Source organism: Mauremys reevesii, linkage group 8 (assembly GCF_016161935.1).
Source record: "Mauremys reevesii isolate NIE-2019 linkage group 8, ASM1616193v1, whole genome shotgun sequence".
NCBI classification, from domain to species: domain Eukaryota; kingdom Metazoa; phylum Chordata; order Testudines; family Geoemydidae; genus Mauremys; species Mauremys reevesii.
In genome coordinates this window covers 21,424,102-21,440,412 of record NC_052630.1, presented here as the reverse complement: position 1 = coordinate 21,440,412, position 16,311 = coordinate 21,424,102, and the positions used below count along the sequence as shown (strand labels likewise).

Below are 16,311 nucleotides of genomic sequence, written 5' to 3'. Positions count from 1 at the left end.
TTCTTACCCATCCTGGCTAATAGCCATTTATGGACTTAGCCACCATGAATTTATCCAGTCCCCTTTTAAACATTGTTATAGTCCTAGCCTTCACAACCTCCTCAGGTAAGGAGTTCCACAAGTTGACTGTGCGCTGCGTGAAGAAGAACTTCCTTTTATTTGTTTTAAACCTGCTGCCTATTAATTTCATTTGGTGACCCCTAGTTCTTATATTATGTGAATAAGTAAATAACTTTTCCTTATCCACTTTCTCAACATCACTCATGATTTTATATACCTCTATCATGTCCCCCCTTAGTCTTCTCTTTTCCAAACTGAAGAGTCCTAGCCTCTTTAATCTTTCCTCATATGGGACCTTCTCTAAACCCCTAATCATTTTAGTTGCTCTTTTCTGAACCTTTTCTAGTGCTAGAATATCTTTTTGAGGTGAGGAGACCACATCTGTACACAGTATTCGAGATGTGGGCGTACCATGGATTTATATAAGGGCAATAATATATTCTCAGTCTTATTCTCTATCCCTTTTTAATGATTCCTAACATCCTGTTTGCTTTTTGACCGCCTCTGCACACTGCGTGGACATCTTCAGAGAACTATCCACGATAACTCCAAGATCTTTTTCTGACTCGTTGTAGCTAAATTAGCCCCATCATGTTGTATGTATAGTTGGGGTTATTTTTTCCAATGTGCATTACTTTACATTTATCCACATTAAATTTCATTTGCCATTTTGTTGCCCAATCACTTAGTTTTGTGAGATCTTTTGAAGTTCTTCACAATCTGCTTTGGTCTTAACTATCTTGAGTAGTTTAGTATCATCTGCAAACTTTGCCACCTCACTGTTTACCCTTTCTCCAGATCATTTATGAATAAATTGAATAGGATTGGTCCTAGGACTGACCCTTGGGGAACACCACTAGTTACCCCTCTCCATTCTGAGAATTTACCATTAATTCCTACCCTTTGTTCCCTGTCCTTTAACCAGTTCTCAATCCATGAAAGGACCTTTCCTTTTATCCCATGACAGCTTAATTTACGTAAGAGCCTTTGGTGAGGACCTTGTCAAAGGCTTTCTGGAAATCTAAGTACACTATGTCCACGGATCCCCTTGTCCACATGTTTGTTGACCCTTCAAAGAACTCTAATAGATTAGTAAGACACGATTTCCCTTTACAGAAACCATGTTGACTATTGCTCAAGAGTTTATGTTTTTCTATGTGTCTGACAATTTTATTCTTTACTATTGTTTCAACTAATTTGCCCGGTACCGACGTTAGACTTACCGGTCTGTAATTGCCGGGATCACCCCTAGAGCCCTTTTTAAATATTGGCGTTACATTAGCTAACTTCCAGTCATTGGGTACCGAAGCCGATTTAAAGGACAGGTTACAAACCTTAGTTAATAGTTCCATAATTTCACATTTGAGTTCTTTCAGAACTCTTGGGTGAATGCCATCTGGTCCCGTGACTTGTTAATGTTGAGTTTATCAATTAATTCCAAAACCTCCTCTACTGATACTTCAATATGTGACATTTCCTCAGATTTGTCACCTACAAAAGCCAGCTCAGGTTTGGGAATCTCAATAACATCCTCAGCCGTGAAGACTGAGGCAAAGAATCCATTTAGTTTCTCCGCAATGACTTTATCATCTTTAAGCGCTCCTTTTGTATTTTCATCATCAAGGGGCCCCACTGGTTGTTTAGCAGGCTTCCTGCTTCTGATGTACTTAAAAAACATTTTGTTATTACCTTTGGAGTTTTTGGCTAGCCGTTCTTCAAACTCCTCTTTGGCTTTTCTTATTACACTCTTGCACTTAAGTTGGCAGCGTTTGTGCTCCTTTCTATTTGCCTCACTAGGATTTGACTTCCACTTTTTAAAGGAAGTCTTTTTATCTTTCACTGCTTCTTTTACATGGTGGTTAAGCCACGGTGGCTCTTTTTTAGTTCTTTTACAGTTTTTCTTAATTTGGGGTATACATTGAAGTTGGGCCTCTATTATGGTGTCTTTAAAAGGGCCCACGCAACTTGCAGGGATTTCACTTTAGTCAATGTACCTTTTAACTTTTGTCTAACTAACCCCTCATTTTTGTATAGTTCCCCTTTTGAAATTAAAGGCCACAGTGGTGGGCAGTTGGGATGTTCTTCCCACCACAGGGATGTTGAATGCTATTGTATTATGGTCACTATTTCTAAGCGGTCCTGCTATAGTTACCTCTTGGACCAGCTCCTGCGCTCCACTCAGGATTAAATCTAGAGTCGCCTCGCCCCTTGTGGGTTCCGTACCAGCTGCTCCATGAAGCAGTCATTTAAAGTATCGAGAAGTTTTATCTCTGCATTTCGTCCTGAAGTGAAATGTTCCCAGTCAATATGGGGATAATTGAAATCCCCCACTATTATTGGGTTCTTAATTTTGATAGCCTCTCTAATTTCCCTTAGCATTTCATCATCACTATTACTGTCCTGGTCAGGTGGTCGATAATAGATCCCTAATGTTATATTTTTACTAGAGCATGAAATTTCTATCCATAGAGACTCTATGGAACCTGTGGATTCGCTTAAGATTTTTACTTCATTTGAATCTACACTTTCTTTAACATATAGTGCCACTCCTCCCCCTGCACGGCCTGTTCTGTCCTTCCGATATATTTTGTACCCCGGAATGATTGTGTCCCATTGATTGCTCTCAGTCCACCAGGTTTCTGTGATGCCTATTATATCAATATCCTCCTTTATCACAAGGCACTCTAGTTCACCCATCTTATTATTTAGACTTCTGGCATTTGTGTACAAGCACTTTAAAAACTTGTCCCTGTTTATTAGCCTGCCTTTTTCTGATGTGCCAGATTCTTTTTTATGTGACTGTTCATCATCTGATCCGGCCCTTACATTATATTTCTCATTCCTCTGCTCCTGACTATAACCTGGAGATTCTCTATCATCAGACTCTCCCCTAAGAGAAGTCTTGTATTAGTTCATTGCTATTAGTGTGACTGAAGATCTAAAGACACATTCTCCTCTTAGTTACGGTGCTAGAGCCCTATTGAATTCAATGAGAGGGGAGTTTGATTTTCACAACATGAAAACACCTGGTATCCAATCCTGCTGTGGGCCCAAATGCAGGCAGAACTCATGTTGAACATACTGAGGGTTTGCAGCATTTACCTTTGGTTTCATGCTGTGGGCCCAGATCCTTGGATGGTGAAAATTGGAACAGCTCCATTGGCTTCTGTGAAAGAAGGCCGATTTACCCCATGGGAAGATCTGGCCCCAGTTGTCTTTATCCTGTTACGTGAGAGATGCACTGGAGTTTTTTCCAGTAAGTGTGGACTGATTCTTTTCTCTTAGAAGGCATGTAATTTTTTCAGGTTCACACTGATTAACACAGAAAACAATTGGGGCTGTTCAAATTTCTTCAAATTCTATAGAAATTTAAGTTCAGCTATATTTTGCAGTAAAGTGATGAAATGGGTGTTTGTATATACAAACATCAACATGCTTAACTACTCACTTCCCCCCCACCCCCGCGAATATGCAGTATTTCAGTCTGTTTATATGGAATATGGGAGTTCGGTGAGGAGCCATTTCAGCATATGTATGACTTATTAAAAGACAAATTTTAAGTAGAACTGTATCCTAAACTGCATTATGATATTGTACTCAAACATTGCATTTCAATGGGAGATTCAACTTCCTTTATAGGAACAGAACAGACTTCTCAAACTCTTACCACAAAAGTGGTCCATAGACATGCAGATAGTCCCATTGTCTTCAATGGGATTTGTCAAATGATTAAGGGTTTACAGGATTAGGTTCCAAGTTTGTAAATTGTCCTGGATGAAACTGACAAAGCCTGAGCTGTCAGATCAGAAGGAGCTTCATTCGAATAAAGGTGGGCAGATGTGTGATAAGTCTTAGCTCCCTTGCTAAGATGAGGAACATATTTTCAGCAAAGTTCTTGGCAGATTCCTGAGGCAGCTGGTTTAAAGTCATCAGTGTCTGGCATTATAATCTTCACTTATAGTTCTCTGACCCACAAAGCTGGAAAATGAGGCATTTGTTTTCTTTGTGTTGCTACTCCAGTTCCAGTTCCGGTTAGCAAAATGCACATTAGACTAGTTTGGCTGCAAAGAAGAATTCTATGTATGTCAATACCTGATTCCTGTCAGGCTGCAGAACTGGCTGACATCAGAATCCAAACATCCTCTGGTCAGTCCAAGCAAAGGCATTCCTCTAATGATCTGGACTTGCTGTGATGCAGTATGGATGTCATGGATAGTTCAGACCAATGGGGAGAAACAGAATAAAAAACACTGCTTAAACATCTTCCGTCCTCCCCACATCCCTCCCCTCTTGAGGACTCTTGACCAATGTAACAGCACAATACATATGCTAACAAAGCCTTTGATTAAGTTTGTTAGCATATGCATTGTGCTGTTAAATCCATATAAAGAATTAATGCCCTCCCTGGCCCTGTTCTGCTCCTTTAAGGAGCAGAGCTCAGTCCCACCCCACCACTGGAGTGGGGGCTAGCCCCAAGTCTTTCTGGTACCCCGTACCCCCTAAAAATCTCTTGCTGGTACTGCGTACTGGAGCGTACCACCCTGCTTGCACTCCTGAACAGGAATCAATGGCCGCGGTATCTAAATCCAATGCAGAGAATCAAAGCAAATAACACAGTAATTCCAGAAAGGAACTCAAAAAAGGGAACTCTGCAGTCTGTGGGGCAGACAGCTGTGGAGGTTGGGGTTATGGGTCTAAAAATAGCCTTGCTCTGTACATTGTTGAGAAACTCAGTGGAAAAAATTGTTGGCCTCAGTGCAAAGACTAGTGGAGAAATGTCTCCCGCACAAATTGCCATCACAGCTGGCGGGGACTAACTGAAGTGCCCTTTCACGCCAAGTGATGGTCCCTCCTGATCAGTATTCAGGCACATCAAGGGGGGAGCTTGTCCTGACTCTGCCTGTGTTGTATTTGCTCTGGGGCTAAGTGGAGGATTTGCCAAAATGGGTTATGCTCCCCAGCTTCTATTTAGGAACTTACATAAGCAGCCTGCTATTGGAAGGTGCTGAGCATTCAGCACCTTCCAGTGAAGCCAAATGGTAGTTGCTGGGTGCTCAGCACCTCTGAAAACAGACCACTTCTCAGGGTGTCTAAATATAGACTTAGGAGTCCAACTTAGGTCCCTACTTTGGAAAGTCTCCAGAGCTGTCGCCACGACACTGTTCACCAGGGCTGAAATTCATTTAAAGCCCCACTCCAAAGGAACCCTTCAAAGATCTTGGTCTGCTCATAGGAAGACATGGAACAGGGCTCTGTGCATCAAGGATGAGACTGATTTGATGGTGATATTTATCTTACTGTGGCAACAATAAGACGAGAATAACCCTTCCTTTAGCTAGCACCTTCCATCCACAGCTCTTCACAAACGCTAATGAACGGAGGCTCACAATAGCCTTTTGAGGAGAGAAAAATCAAACAGCGTCTCTCAGGCCATGCTCTTTTGATCTTTGCAAGCAGCAGCTCTCAAATGGCAAGAAAAGCTTCGCAGCTCAGTGGAGAGGAGCAGATACTCAGACCAGAGGTGACAGATGCATCGATCACTTTATGAATCTATGAATCTAAACCGAAGAGGCTCCATAGGATTCTGTCTAGCCGTAAAGGGACACCTTTTCAAAGAGACCCGAGCTGCAGCTTTTCCTTCACAATTATTTGTCTGGAACTGGGTGTTCCAGTCTGGGGCCATCTCTGAGTCGAAATCCCCAAATCCTTACTCCTGCAAAACTCTTACTGAGCAGCGTCAAGGGACTGGACCTCTCACGGGCATCCAGGGGAGTGGCACATGCTCAACACCTCTCAAGATGTGGCCTATCAGGAGTTGAGCTGGAGCAAGAACAGGGTAAACACAAAGTACAGTGCGAATGAGGGCTCCTGGAAACCACTGATGTCTCAGACCAGTTGCCTGAACACTGACCTGCAGGGACTGCTGGTAGGGATGAAAGGGCACTTAAATGAATCCTTGACCTAAAGATAGGCAAGGGCCCAGCTGACACTCTGGCACAAATCTGCACAGCTCTGGGGTGGGTGCAGTTTTTGCTATCCCACCCTTTCAGGACAGCCCATTATCCTCCAATTGGTCCTAGACAAAACAAACAGCGGGTTCTCCATTGCCTAAGCATAGTCTGTAGAATACAAACCACTTACATATCTTCCTGGTTGCTTTGATTTTCCTCTCTGGTAACAAAGACATTTACAGCAAAAGGCCTGAGATTTCCTTGCCTCCTCTAAAGTGCCATGAGCTCAGGAAATGTATTTAAGGCTCCACCCTGCAATGGCAGCTAGCTTCCTGTTTGGAGACAGAAGTAGGTTGGGTAAGCAGAAGGTCAGAGCAGTTCAATGGTGCAATAGGAGAACCCCATGACTCTAGCTGCCCTGGGAATCCACAGGCTGGCAGGGAGTGTGAGACATAAACTGATGTTTTCTGGAGTCACAACTGATTTATAAAACACTCAACGCAATCATATGGATTGAAAACACAATGGGCCAGATTCTTACCTTTTGTAAAGGGATGAAACTCCACTGAGCCATGGATCTGTGCCCATTTATACCAACAATGCATCTGGCCTAATGGCTTGAACTAACAACATGTATCTAAGCTGTTGCCACAGAAATACAGATATGATGGGCATCAGCTAAATTCCATGCATGTGGCACAGGAAATGAGCACTGGCTTCATTCTGCATTATCTACAGATGCACTGTAAAGAGCCAACTAGCTCATTATTGGGCATCATTACCATTGTCCAACACCCCGCTAGTGGAGGGATCCATAATCATTAAAACAGGTGCCAGAAGTGGGTGGCAGCAACCTGGGAGCTGGCTGAGAAGGGAAAAGCTGGACGCTTAGATGTCTACAGGTATGTCCCTGATTTACAGGAGCGATTGGGGTTTTAAACATCTGAGTGACCTAAATTGCAAAATCGAGCCCTGGTGAAGACCTGAATGAAATCACAGCCTTTCTGCACACTTACCCATTGTGCACATGCCTGAGTGTTTTATGCAGGCCATAACAGGTGCTCACATACCCACTGCACCATCCTTTGAAAATTTGGCCCTTTAATTTTTAATTCTTCAGTAGGATGAGATGTAAAGCAACTAACTCCAGCTCTTCTGAAACTAGAGACCTCAATATTTTATTAATAGTGATATGCAATACAAGGATATTTCTCTTCCTCATTTGGAGACTTTTCCTGATTACACAAGAGAACTAATTTCACTTTCAGCTCTCTTCTCACTACTACGACTCCTCTTGGTTTTGAACTAAAGGAGCGCTCAAGAGTTAGAGAGATGTTGTTCCTGCAGCTTTTCTCTGCCTTGATTTTCTTCAGCCAAGGCCAAGGAGTGGCTCCTTACTCACTGCAGAACTGTGTGGTCCATGGAAAGTGGAGCAAAACGATAAAGGTGCTGTGCTATCATCAGAACTTGTCTCAAGTCCCAAGTCATCTTCCCTGGAATGTAAGCAGCTTAGATCTGTCTGAGAATCGGATTGCAAGCCTGAGGCAGAGTGACTTCAGCAAACTGAGTCTGTTGCAAGTCTTGAATGTTTCTCAGAACCAAATTCATCTAATTGAAGAAGGCACTTTTACTCACACAAGTAGCCTAAAGATCTTGAACCTCACTTCAAACCGGCTGAGAGTTCTTTCCAGCTCTATGTTTGATGGGCTGGGGAACCTTACAGTCTTGCTACTTAGGAAAAATAATATTGACAGGATTGAACCATCTCTCTTTGCCCACCTGATGAAGTTAAAGGTAATTGATTTATCATCAAACAAGTTACATTCTCTGAATGCTTTGGATGTTGTGTTTAAGGTAAAATCTTTGGAAGAGCTGCACATAAGAGAGAACAATATAACAAATTTCACGACCAAAGATATTGTTAATGTGCCCATGTGGCTTCGTGAACTGGATGCATCCCATAACCCAATCTCTTTCATTGATGTTGCAACTGATGCTTTGTATAGACTTCTTTCACTGGATTTATCTTTCTCTGGCACCCATAGCCACATTACATGGATTATACAAGACCCTTGTTTCCTGAAAGGGTTAAAGAGATTATATTTAGGAGGGATATTTATGACATCACTAGACATATTGGCTGTGGTCCAAAAACTGAATTGTTCTTTGCTAGAGGAGATCCACCTAAATGAGTTGAACTTGACTGATTCTGACAAGCTCATAGAAAAGGTATGCCTTTGGCACCGAAATGTCAAGACTCTTAATTTACAAGGCAATAAATTTGAAAGCATTAAAGGAATTGTCTTTGAAAACTGCACTCATCTATGGCATTTGGATCTGTCACACAACAGGTTAAAAGTGGTGCCATGTATATCTTTTCAGCCCCTGAATTCTTTACAGAGTCTTTCCTTGGCAAACGAGTTCACTGCAGTACCAAATGCAACTTCGAATATAATGTCTCTGAAAAGTCTGGATCTCAGCTTTAACCAAATTAGGAAAATTGTCCCAAATGACTTTGCCAATCTAAAGAACCTGGAGCACCTCACTCTAACTGGAAACAGAATCACTACGATCAGCTCAGATTTGTTTCGGGATCTACACAATTTGTTGGAATTAAATTTGGGAATGAACCTTCTTTTGGAAATTTCACAACCTTTTTCAGATAGTTTAGGGAAACTGGAAAAAATGGAACTAGCAGGAAATAAGATGAGCTCCATCAAGAAAGAAACTTTTAGGAATCTGACTTCTCTGCAGTTTCTCAGCCTGCTGGACAACCAAATTAGCACAATAGAACCCGGAGCCTTTGAAGGTCTGAGGCAGCTGCAGACACTGCTTCTTGGCACAAATAAGATCACCAAGGAAACTTTGCAGAAAGGCATCTTCCAGGGAGTAAACTCATTGGTTGACCTTGAGCTTTTTGAAAATTACATCTCCTATGAGACATCTGGAGAACTTGACAACCCTCCCTTCATTCTCCTGAAGTCCTTAAAATACCTCTCTCTGAACAGCCAACGTCACAAAGGGCTTCTGAATTTTCCATCTAACTTCTTGCAGGGGTTGGAATCAATAGTGAGAATCCATGCAGGCAACTTACCCATCACTGATTTGGATCCATCCACCTTTAGTTACACCCCTACGCTCCAAGAACTGGATTTGAGCAACAATCCTATCAATCTCATTAGCCCAGCTCTGCTCCAGCCTGGACCGAAGCTGACAGAGCTACATCTCAATAAAATAGGGCTGCAGTCTCTTGATTTTGTTCTCCATGTAAACTTTTCTAAGCTGGCCATACTCAGGGCATCTGGAAACAAACTAAATGTAATTGAACTTAAACACATAAGGGCTTTGCCTTACCTTACTTTTTTGGATCTTAGACAAAATCCTTTCACTTGTTCTTGCGATAACCAAAAGTTCCTCAGTTGGTCTCTTCATGACTTAAAAACTCAAGTGCTCTATTTCTACCAATACACCTGTGCTTTCCCACTTACCAGTAAGGGAAGGAAACTGTGGGCCTTCCACACCTCCTCCTGCACAGTCAACCATGAGTTTATCTTATTTGTTACGAATACAACCACAATTATTTTGCTGATGATAGTATGCATCTGTTTTCGCTGGAGGTGGCCAGGGATTTATGCTTACCACCTGCTACTTGCCTATATTCATGACAAGAGGTACAAAAGGATGAGGCAACATACAAAATACGACTATGACGCATTTGTCTCCTACAACACGCATGACCAGGAGTGGGTGATCAATGAGCTCCTTCCCACACTGGAAGACAAATACCACTGGAGGCTATGTCTGCACTACCGTGACTTTGAACCAGGGAAGTGCATCCTGAAGAACATTGTGGAAAACATCTATGCCAGCAGGAAGACCATTTGTGTCATAACCCACCACTACCTGGAAAGTGAGTGGTGCTCTAAGGAGATCCAGGTTGCCAGTTTTCGCCTCTTTGATGAACACAAGGATGTCCTGATTCTGATTTTCCTGGAACACATCCCCAGTGATAGTCTATCATCCTACCACAGAATGAGAAAGCTGGTGAAGAAGAAAACATACCTCACGTGGCCCCAGGAGGAGATGGAGATTCCGCTGTTTTGGCATAAACTCAACATGGCCTTGAAGACAAGTGAGGGGAAAGAGGATGAAGATCCTATTTTGTCTGGGATCATTCCAGATGAAGATTAGTAAAGACAGTGGTCTGCGGTGACTCTTTCTGTCTGCTTATGACATTTCTGATGGGGCCAGCTCTGCAATTTCTAGATATCAGCCTGGATATTGAAGACATTAATGTCCAGTATTTGAAATTATTTGGCTTCCCCTCACAGCAGGGGACTGTGGTAGTGGCACTTGCATTACAGAGGTCAGTACTAAAACCACCTGCAAGTTGCCAGGCCACGGTTGAGGCTTATAGACTGGGCTACTGACTGTATGTGTGTACGAAGCTTGTATTGATACTATGTGTTCTTGTACCTCTTCTGTGGCTAAACAGAAGCCTTGAGTCTGCAGGACCATCAAGCTTAACTTGCTGAAATTTGTTAATTGGGTTTTAATGCGCTTTAAAAATGTAAAAAAGGAAAGAAAGAAAGAAAGAAAGAAAGAAAGAAAGAAAGAACGAACGAAAGAAAGAACTCAGTAGCAAAGCTAAGTAACTGTGAACGAAAGAGACCAAACCTGGGGTGGAAAAGAATGATAGAAACAACCTTTGCAAACCCAAAACAACAACTTAACAAAATGATGAATGCCTTCCTGTCTGCAGCTGTTTGGCACAGTGAACATAAACGTTTCTGTGAAACTATTTTAAAACAATTTGCAAATCACCTTTAAGAAAACGTTCGGTGCAAACTTTCATTTTCAAACTCCCTGAAGTTATGTAAATCCTGCTTCGCGGCAATTAAAGAGAACAACTGCATAGAGAAAAAGCTCTCCTATGAACTTTTAATTATTATTTACACTTGTTAAAATCTAATGTTTAGGTTCATTTCTACATTTCATCTTTTAATCTTTAGGACAAGAGATTGATTACCAATGTCAATCAGGACAGGGAGAAAATAGCCACACTAAGTCCTGCTCTACACGCTGTGTTTTTATACTGGTAGAACCATGTTGGCTGGTTTGTAATTTTTAATGAAATAATGATACTGGTACAACCCCTAGAGTGGATAAAGTTATCACAGTATAAAAGTGCTTGTACCACTATTGCTTATTGCACTTCCCATACAGGAATACCAGTATATATATATAAGAATATACCAATATAGCACTGTTTTATAGATATATAGCTGTGTCCACGTTAGAGGGATTGTACCACTTTAGTTATAGTGATATCATTAAAATGGTACAACTTTTGTGTGTACATAAGACCTAAGGCTTAAATGCAGTAAAGCATTTAAGCACATGCTTAATTTTAAACAAGTGTTCAGATACTGTGGTGATGAGCGAGGTCTGAGAACCAATATAGAATAGAATAGAAGCATGTGACTAGTCCCACTGAACTAGAGCTGGATTTTCAACAAAACAGTTTAGTTGGAAAATGCCAATTTGTTGAACTTGAAATATTTCACGAAAACATGAACAACACCAGCTTGGGGGCCTGCAGCTCTGAGCAGTCTCACTATGCGGACTGCCCTATGGTTTCAAGGTCTCTGCTCTGGACCCAAGAGCCTGAAAGGCTTTAGGGGCTCTCAAGACTTCCAGGCCCCCAGCCACAGAACTGGAAGACTGGGAGCCCTGGCTCCTAACCAGCCTGATGGGGAGTCAGGATCCTAAAAGCCCTGGGAACCACAGTTGAGCTGGAAGCTCAGGCTCAATTTCACGTAGAAATGTTTGATACAAAATGTTTCGATTATTTCAAACTGATTTTTTCCCCAGATTTTCCCTTTTGCAGGGAATTTCAAAATTCCATTTGCATTTCCAAAAGGAACTTTAATTTTTTATTTTGGAATTTCCCACAGAATGAAAATTCCGACTTTCAAGCAGCTCTAGTCTTAATGGCTTTGCTAGATTGGGCCCTTACTTCTTACTCTGGCATAAGCAAATGGATTGTGAGGGATTCTCTGTTGTTACAAGAAGACACCTTGTGATAAATGAAGGGGGAGTGGAGCTCCCTTTTCTGGACACCCAGCCAGCCAGTAGCTATAAAATCCCTCTTAGCAGCTGTTCTCCTATTGCTCTACCTGTAAAGGGTTAAAAAGTCTCACTACTATGCATAGGTAAAAGAAAGTAAGTGGGCACCTGGCCAAAAGAGCCAATGGGAAGGCTAGAACTTTTTAAAATTGAAACAAGACTCCCCTTTTGTCTGTCTGTTGTTCTCCCAGGGAGAGGCAAACAGGACAGAGCTATGATGTAAGAGCTTGGGCCAGGTATGAAAAAATCATCAGTATCATACCTAGAAACTACTCATTTAAAATCCCAGATATGTAAGTAGATCAGGAAATGTCTAGGAAGACGCAATTAGGTTTATTCCTTGTATTTCATTATGGCTTGTGGATTCCTCTGTGCTAACCCCAGGTCCTTTTGTTTTGCTCGTAACCTTTAAGCTGGACCTCAACAAAGTTATTCTTGATGCTTAATCCTTGTAGTTGTTTTTCTTTTTAAATCTAGCAAATGCCTAAATTCCCAGATGTATTTTCTTTCCTTTCTTTTTATTAATAAAATGTACCTTTTTTAAGAATAGAATTGGATTTTTGTGTCTTAAGAGGTTTGTGCACATGTTGTTTAATTAGCTGGTGACAACAGCAGATTTCTTTTTTTTTTTCCTTTCTTTCTCAGCTCTTCCCAGAGGGGGTGTGTGTGTGTGAAAGGGCTTGTGGGTACCCAACAGGAGGGAATTACCACGTGTGCCTTCCTGGGTTATCAAAGGGGTTCTGCACTTGGGTGGTGGCAGCATCTACCAATCCAAGGTCAGAGAGAAGCCGTACCCAGTGGGAATGGCCAGTATTGGGAGTGGCCAGTATTGATTTTTAGAATCCTTGCGGGCCCCCACCTTCTGCACTTGAAGTGCCAGAGTGGGGAATCAGCCTTGACACACCTAGACAGTGTGAGTTAACTGGATGGTTTTGGTAGTCTAATTTGGTGATATACAGTAGTGGAGTCTGTGGATATTCTCGCTATAGCTCAGCATTTAAGAGTCACTACAGGATGTTTTAAATGAGCCCATTCTGTTGCATTTTGCTGAGTATGTTTAGTAGCTGCTGTCTTAATTCTTTAGCATATGTTAGAAGGGAATCTTTTAGTAAAACAAGGTGAATGATGCAGTATTTATGAAAAGATGAATGAAGGACACTCTGGGTCACATCCACCACTGCAGTGACTTCAGTGGAGCTGTTCCCGTACTCTAATACTCTGCCAATGTCTAATACTTGGCTCTTGGCCTCAGTGATCTGTTGTGACAGTGAGATCCACAGATCACTGTGGGTTGTGTAAAATGATTTTCTTGTACTAGTTTTAAGTTTGCTGCCTTTTCCTTCCATTGACCATCGCTTTGTTTTTATATTGAGAGGGCATCAAATTTGCCTTCTCCAGATCAGTCCTTATTTTGATGCTCCTTCTTCTTTGTTTCCTCTCAAAAATAGTCCCAGTCTTGTCAATTTCTTTTCTTACTGAAGCCTCTCCAGGCATCTAGTTACTACTCCCTGACTCTGAACCTGCTCTATTTCTGACATATCTTTTTTAAGATGGGCTGATCAGAACTGAACACGCTATTCCAGCCAGGGGAAGGTGTACCCTGGATTTATCCAATGGCATTAGAATATCTCGAGCAGTATTTCCTGTCCCCTTCCTTATGCACCCTGATACTTTTTTTTTTTTTTTTACTGCCATTTCACATTGGCAGAGGCTTTCATTGAGCTGTTCACAATGATACCCAGACCTTTTTCCTGGTTCATTAGGGTCTGATTCTTCCACCTTTACTCATGCTGAGTAGCTCCTCACACCATGAATAGGACCACTGGAAACCACCATCCCAGTGGCACCAGTTGACACTTTTGCTGACAGTCCAGCAGAGAGCCCAGTGACTGAATGGGCCACAGGTACTGAATTCCCCTTACTTTAGGAGGGATCTGTTGTATGAATCTCTGTTGCGTTGCATGCGGGCCGGATAAAGCACAACAACCAATATGATTGCAAGCTAAATCATTTATTGTGTACAATGCATCATATTATATAGGCTTCTCCATATTAGCAAACGTCAGACACACCAACATCACATTGCTGCTGATTGGTTCTTTATCCGATACACACGCTTTTCACATGCATGGCCCTTTGCTCACTGATTCCCCATTTCCCATGCAATCCATCTGATTATGGTCTTGTTTATCACCTTGAAACCGATCCCAGCTAGGCCACCTGGCGTCTGCCTCCTCCGGGCTAGCTCCCAACTTTCTCACAACAACTTTATCTAATCCCTCTGTTCTTGATGTGCTGCTGCTGTAACTTTCCACCAAGGCAGCATAGGGATGATAAATCCCCACAAATCTCCAGGTCAGGGTTGAGGCACATGGACCAGAAGCAGAATTTGGCCTATTGAATGTAACAGCCATTGTATGGGGGGCAACTGCTGAACTCTACATCCTGTCAATAACTTCAGCAGCCTGGTATTCTGGGCGTCTGAGTGGCTATCAGAGCAATAATGCGACCTCCGGTTATGTCCCGGTGCCTTGCCCTTGGCTGATGTGTGTCTGATTTGGCCCCTAGCAGTGCAAGATTCTTGTCTACAGCAGCAGCCCAAAAAGCTGAGAGCAGCTCTAAAAATAGATCAGTAAACAGCCTACTCTCTGCTGTAAAAAGCCCCCAGCTGACGCCATAGAAAAGCTACAGACCTGGCCACCCTGCTCAGAAGGAAAGCCACAAGGAAGCTGTGTCCTTGTCTCAAGGACATGCTCCTGACATAACAGCATGGGCCGTCGGGAAAGCGCTGAGATACTGAGGCAGAATGGTGTCTTGAAATGAATATCCCAGTGAGTCTGCAAAACCATTCATCCAGATCTAATCTGATGCATAAATATTGTGGCAGTGCCAATAACACAGGCGCTGGCCCGTCTCTAATGCAGAAGCACGTAGATGTTAGCCGTGTTCCTGCTCTTGTATTAACAACCTTTCCTAACTGCATCAGACAGGTTGTACTGCCTATGACTGGGTGTATGCTATTTCATAGGTCTCTGCAATCCGATATTTAACCCACCAGTCAGATGGAGAGGCAGTGTTGTTTAATAACTAGACCAAAGTACTTGAAGTCAGGTGATCTGAGATTTATTCCCAACTTTGCCAATGACTTCCTGGGTGACTTTGGGCAAATCACTTAAGGCTTAGGCTTCCTTTGTGCCTTTGAAAATCTTTCCCCACAAATGCAGGGGCCCTCAGTTTCTGTGAAATGAGGTATTGCTACTTGTCTACTTCACTGGGTTGTTGTGGAATTAAATTCATGAAAAGTTGTAATGTGATTGGAGATCCTCAAATGGCAGGATCAATACAAGGACAAAAGGGCGGATCCTGATCTCATTTACATCAGTGTAAACTTTGAGTAATTCACTGGACTTGTGTCAGGTTAACGGACGCTGACATACCTGAGATCAGATTCTGTCCCAAAGTCTTTGTAAGTGTTATGCTATTTGTGAAGTGCTCCACCCTAACTCTGATGTTAAACAGTAGTCCAGCAAAATTGAATCTAGGCTCTCCTCTCTGACACTATAGTATCAGAGGGGTAGCCATGTTAGTCTGGATCTGTAAAAGCAACAAAGAATCCTGTGGCACCTTATAGACTAACAGACGTTCTGCAGCATGAGCTTTCGTGGGTGAATACCCACTTCTTCAGATGCAAGTGACACTGGGTCCCAGCCCCCTATTGCCAACAACAGCAAGGAGAGTGAATCCCAGCAGGGGGCTCAGAAATAATTATTTTAATTAAACACCCAATCATCAGCACTCACAGGCCACCCATGAGGAGACGCTTGACACTCTCTGACCTTTCAGATCACTGCATGGTGTAGCTTGTCATTGGAGGGCTTCCCTCCAGTGCTGCTTGGCAAGAGCAGGGGGTATCCCTGCTGCTCAGAAGGACGATCTGGTCCCTCTCTCTCTCTCTGATTTCATAGTGACAGATTCACTGGCATTATTGCAAGTATGCTGCTGGATCTGTACTGTATAGAACAGCTGTTTCATTATGGTGTGCACAGCCCCCCTCCCTACCCTGGGATCAAATTAAAAGCTTTGGGGACATTCAGTTGAATAGAAAGAACGACTGAAGTGTGAGCAGTGCTGGGATCAAAGTGATATTGAGCTAATTGTATGAGAAAGGTTC

The 16,311-nt window shown here is 42.4% G+C and overlaps 1 protein-coding gene across 1 annotated transcript; it reads left to right on the top strand.

Moving 5' to 3' along the window:
• Positions 1 to 7,333: 7,333 nt before the first annotated feature.
• LOC120369761 (toll-like receptor 13) lies at positions 7,334 to 12,157 on the top strand. Its single transcript, XM_039483415.1, has one exon. The coding sequence runs from the start codon at positions 7,344 to 7,346 to the stop codon at positions 10,200 to 10,202; it is 2,859 nt and encodes a 952-aa protein (XP_039339349.1). The 5' UTR covers positions 7,334 to 7,343; the 3' UTR covers positions 10,203 to 12,157.
• Positions 12,158 to 16,311: the final 4,154 nt, after the last annotated feature.

Coding starts and splice junctions, on each gene's coding strand:
- LOC120369761 (XM_039483415.1), top strand. CDS start 7,344: ATGTTGTTCCTGCAGCTTTTCTCTGCCTTGATTTTCTTCAGCCAAGGC.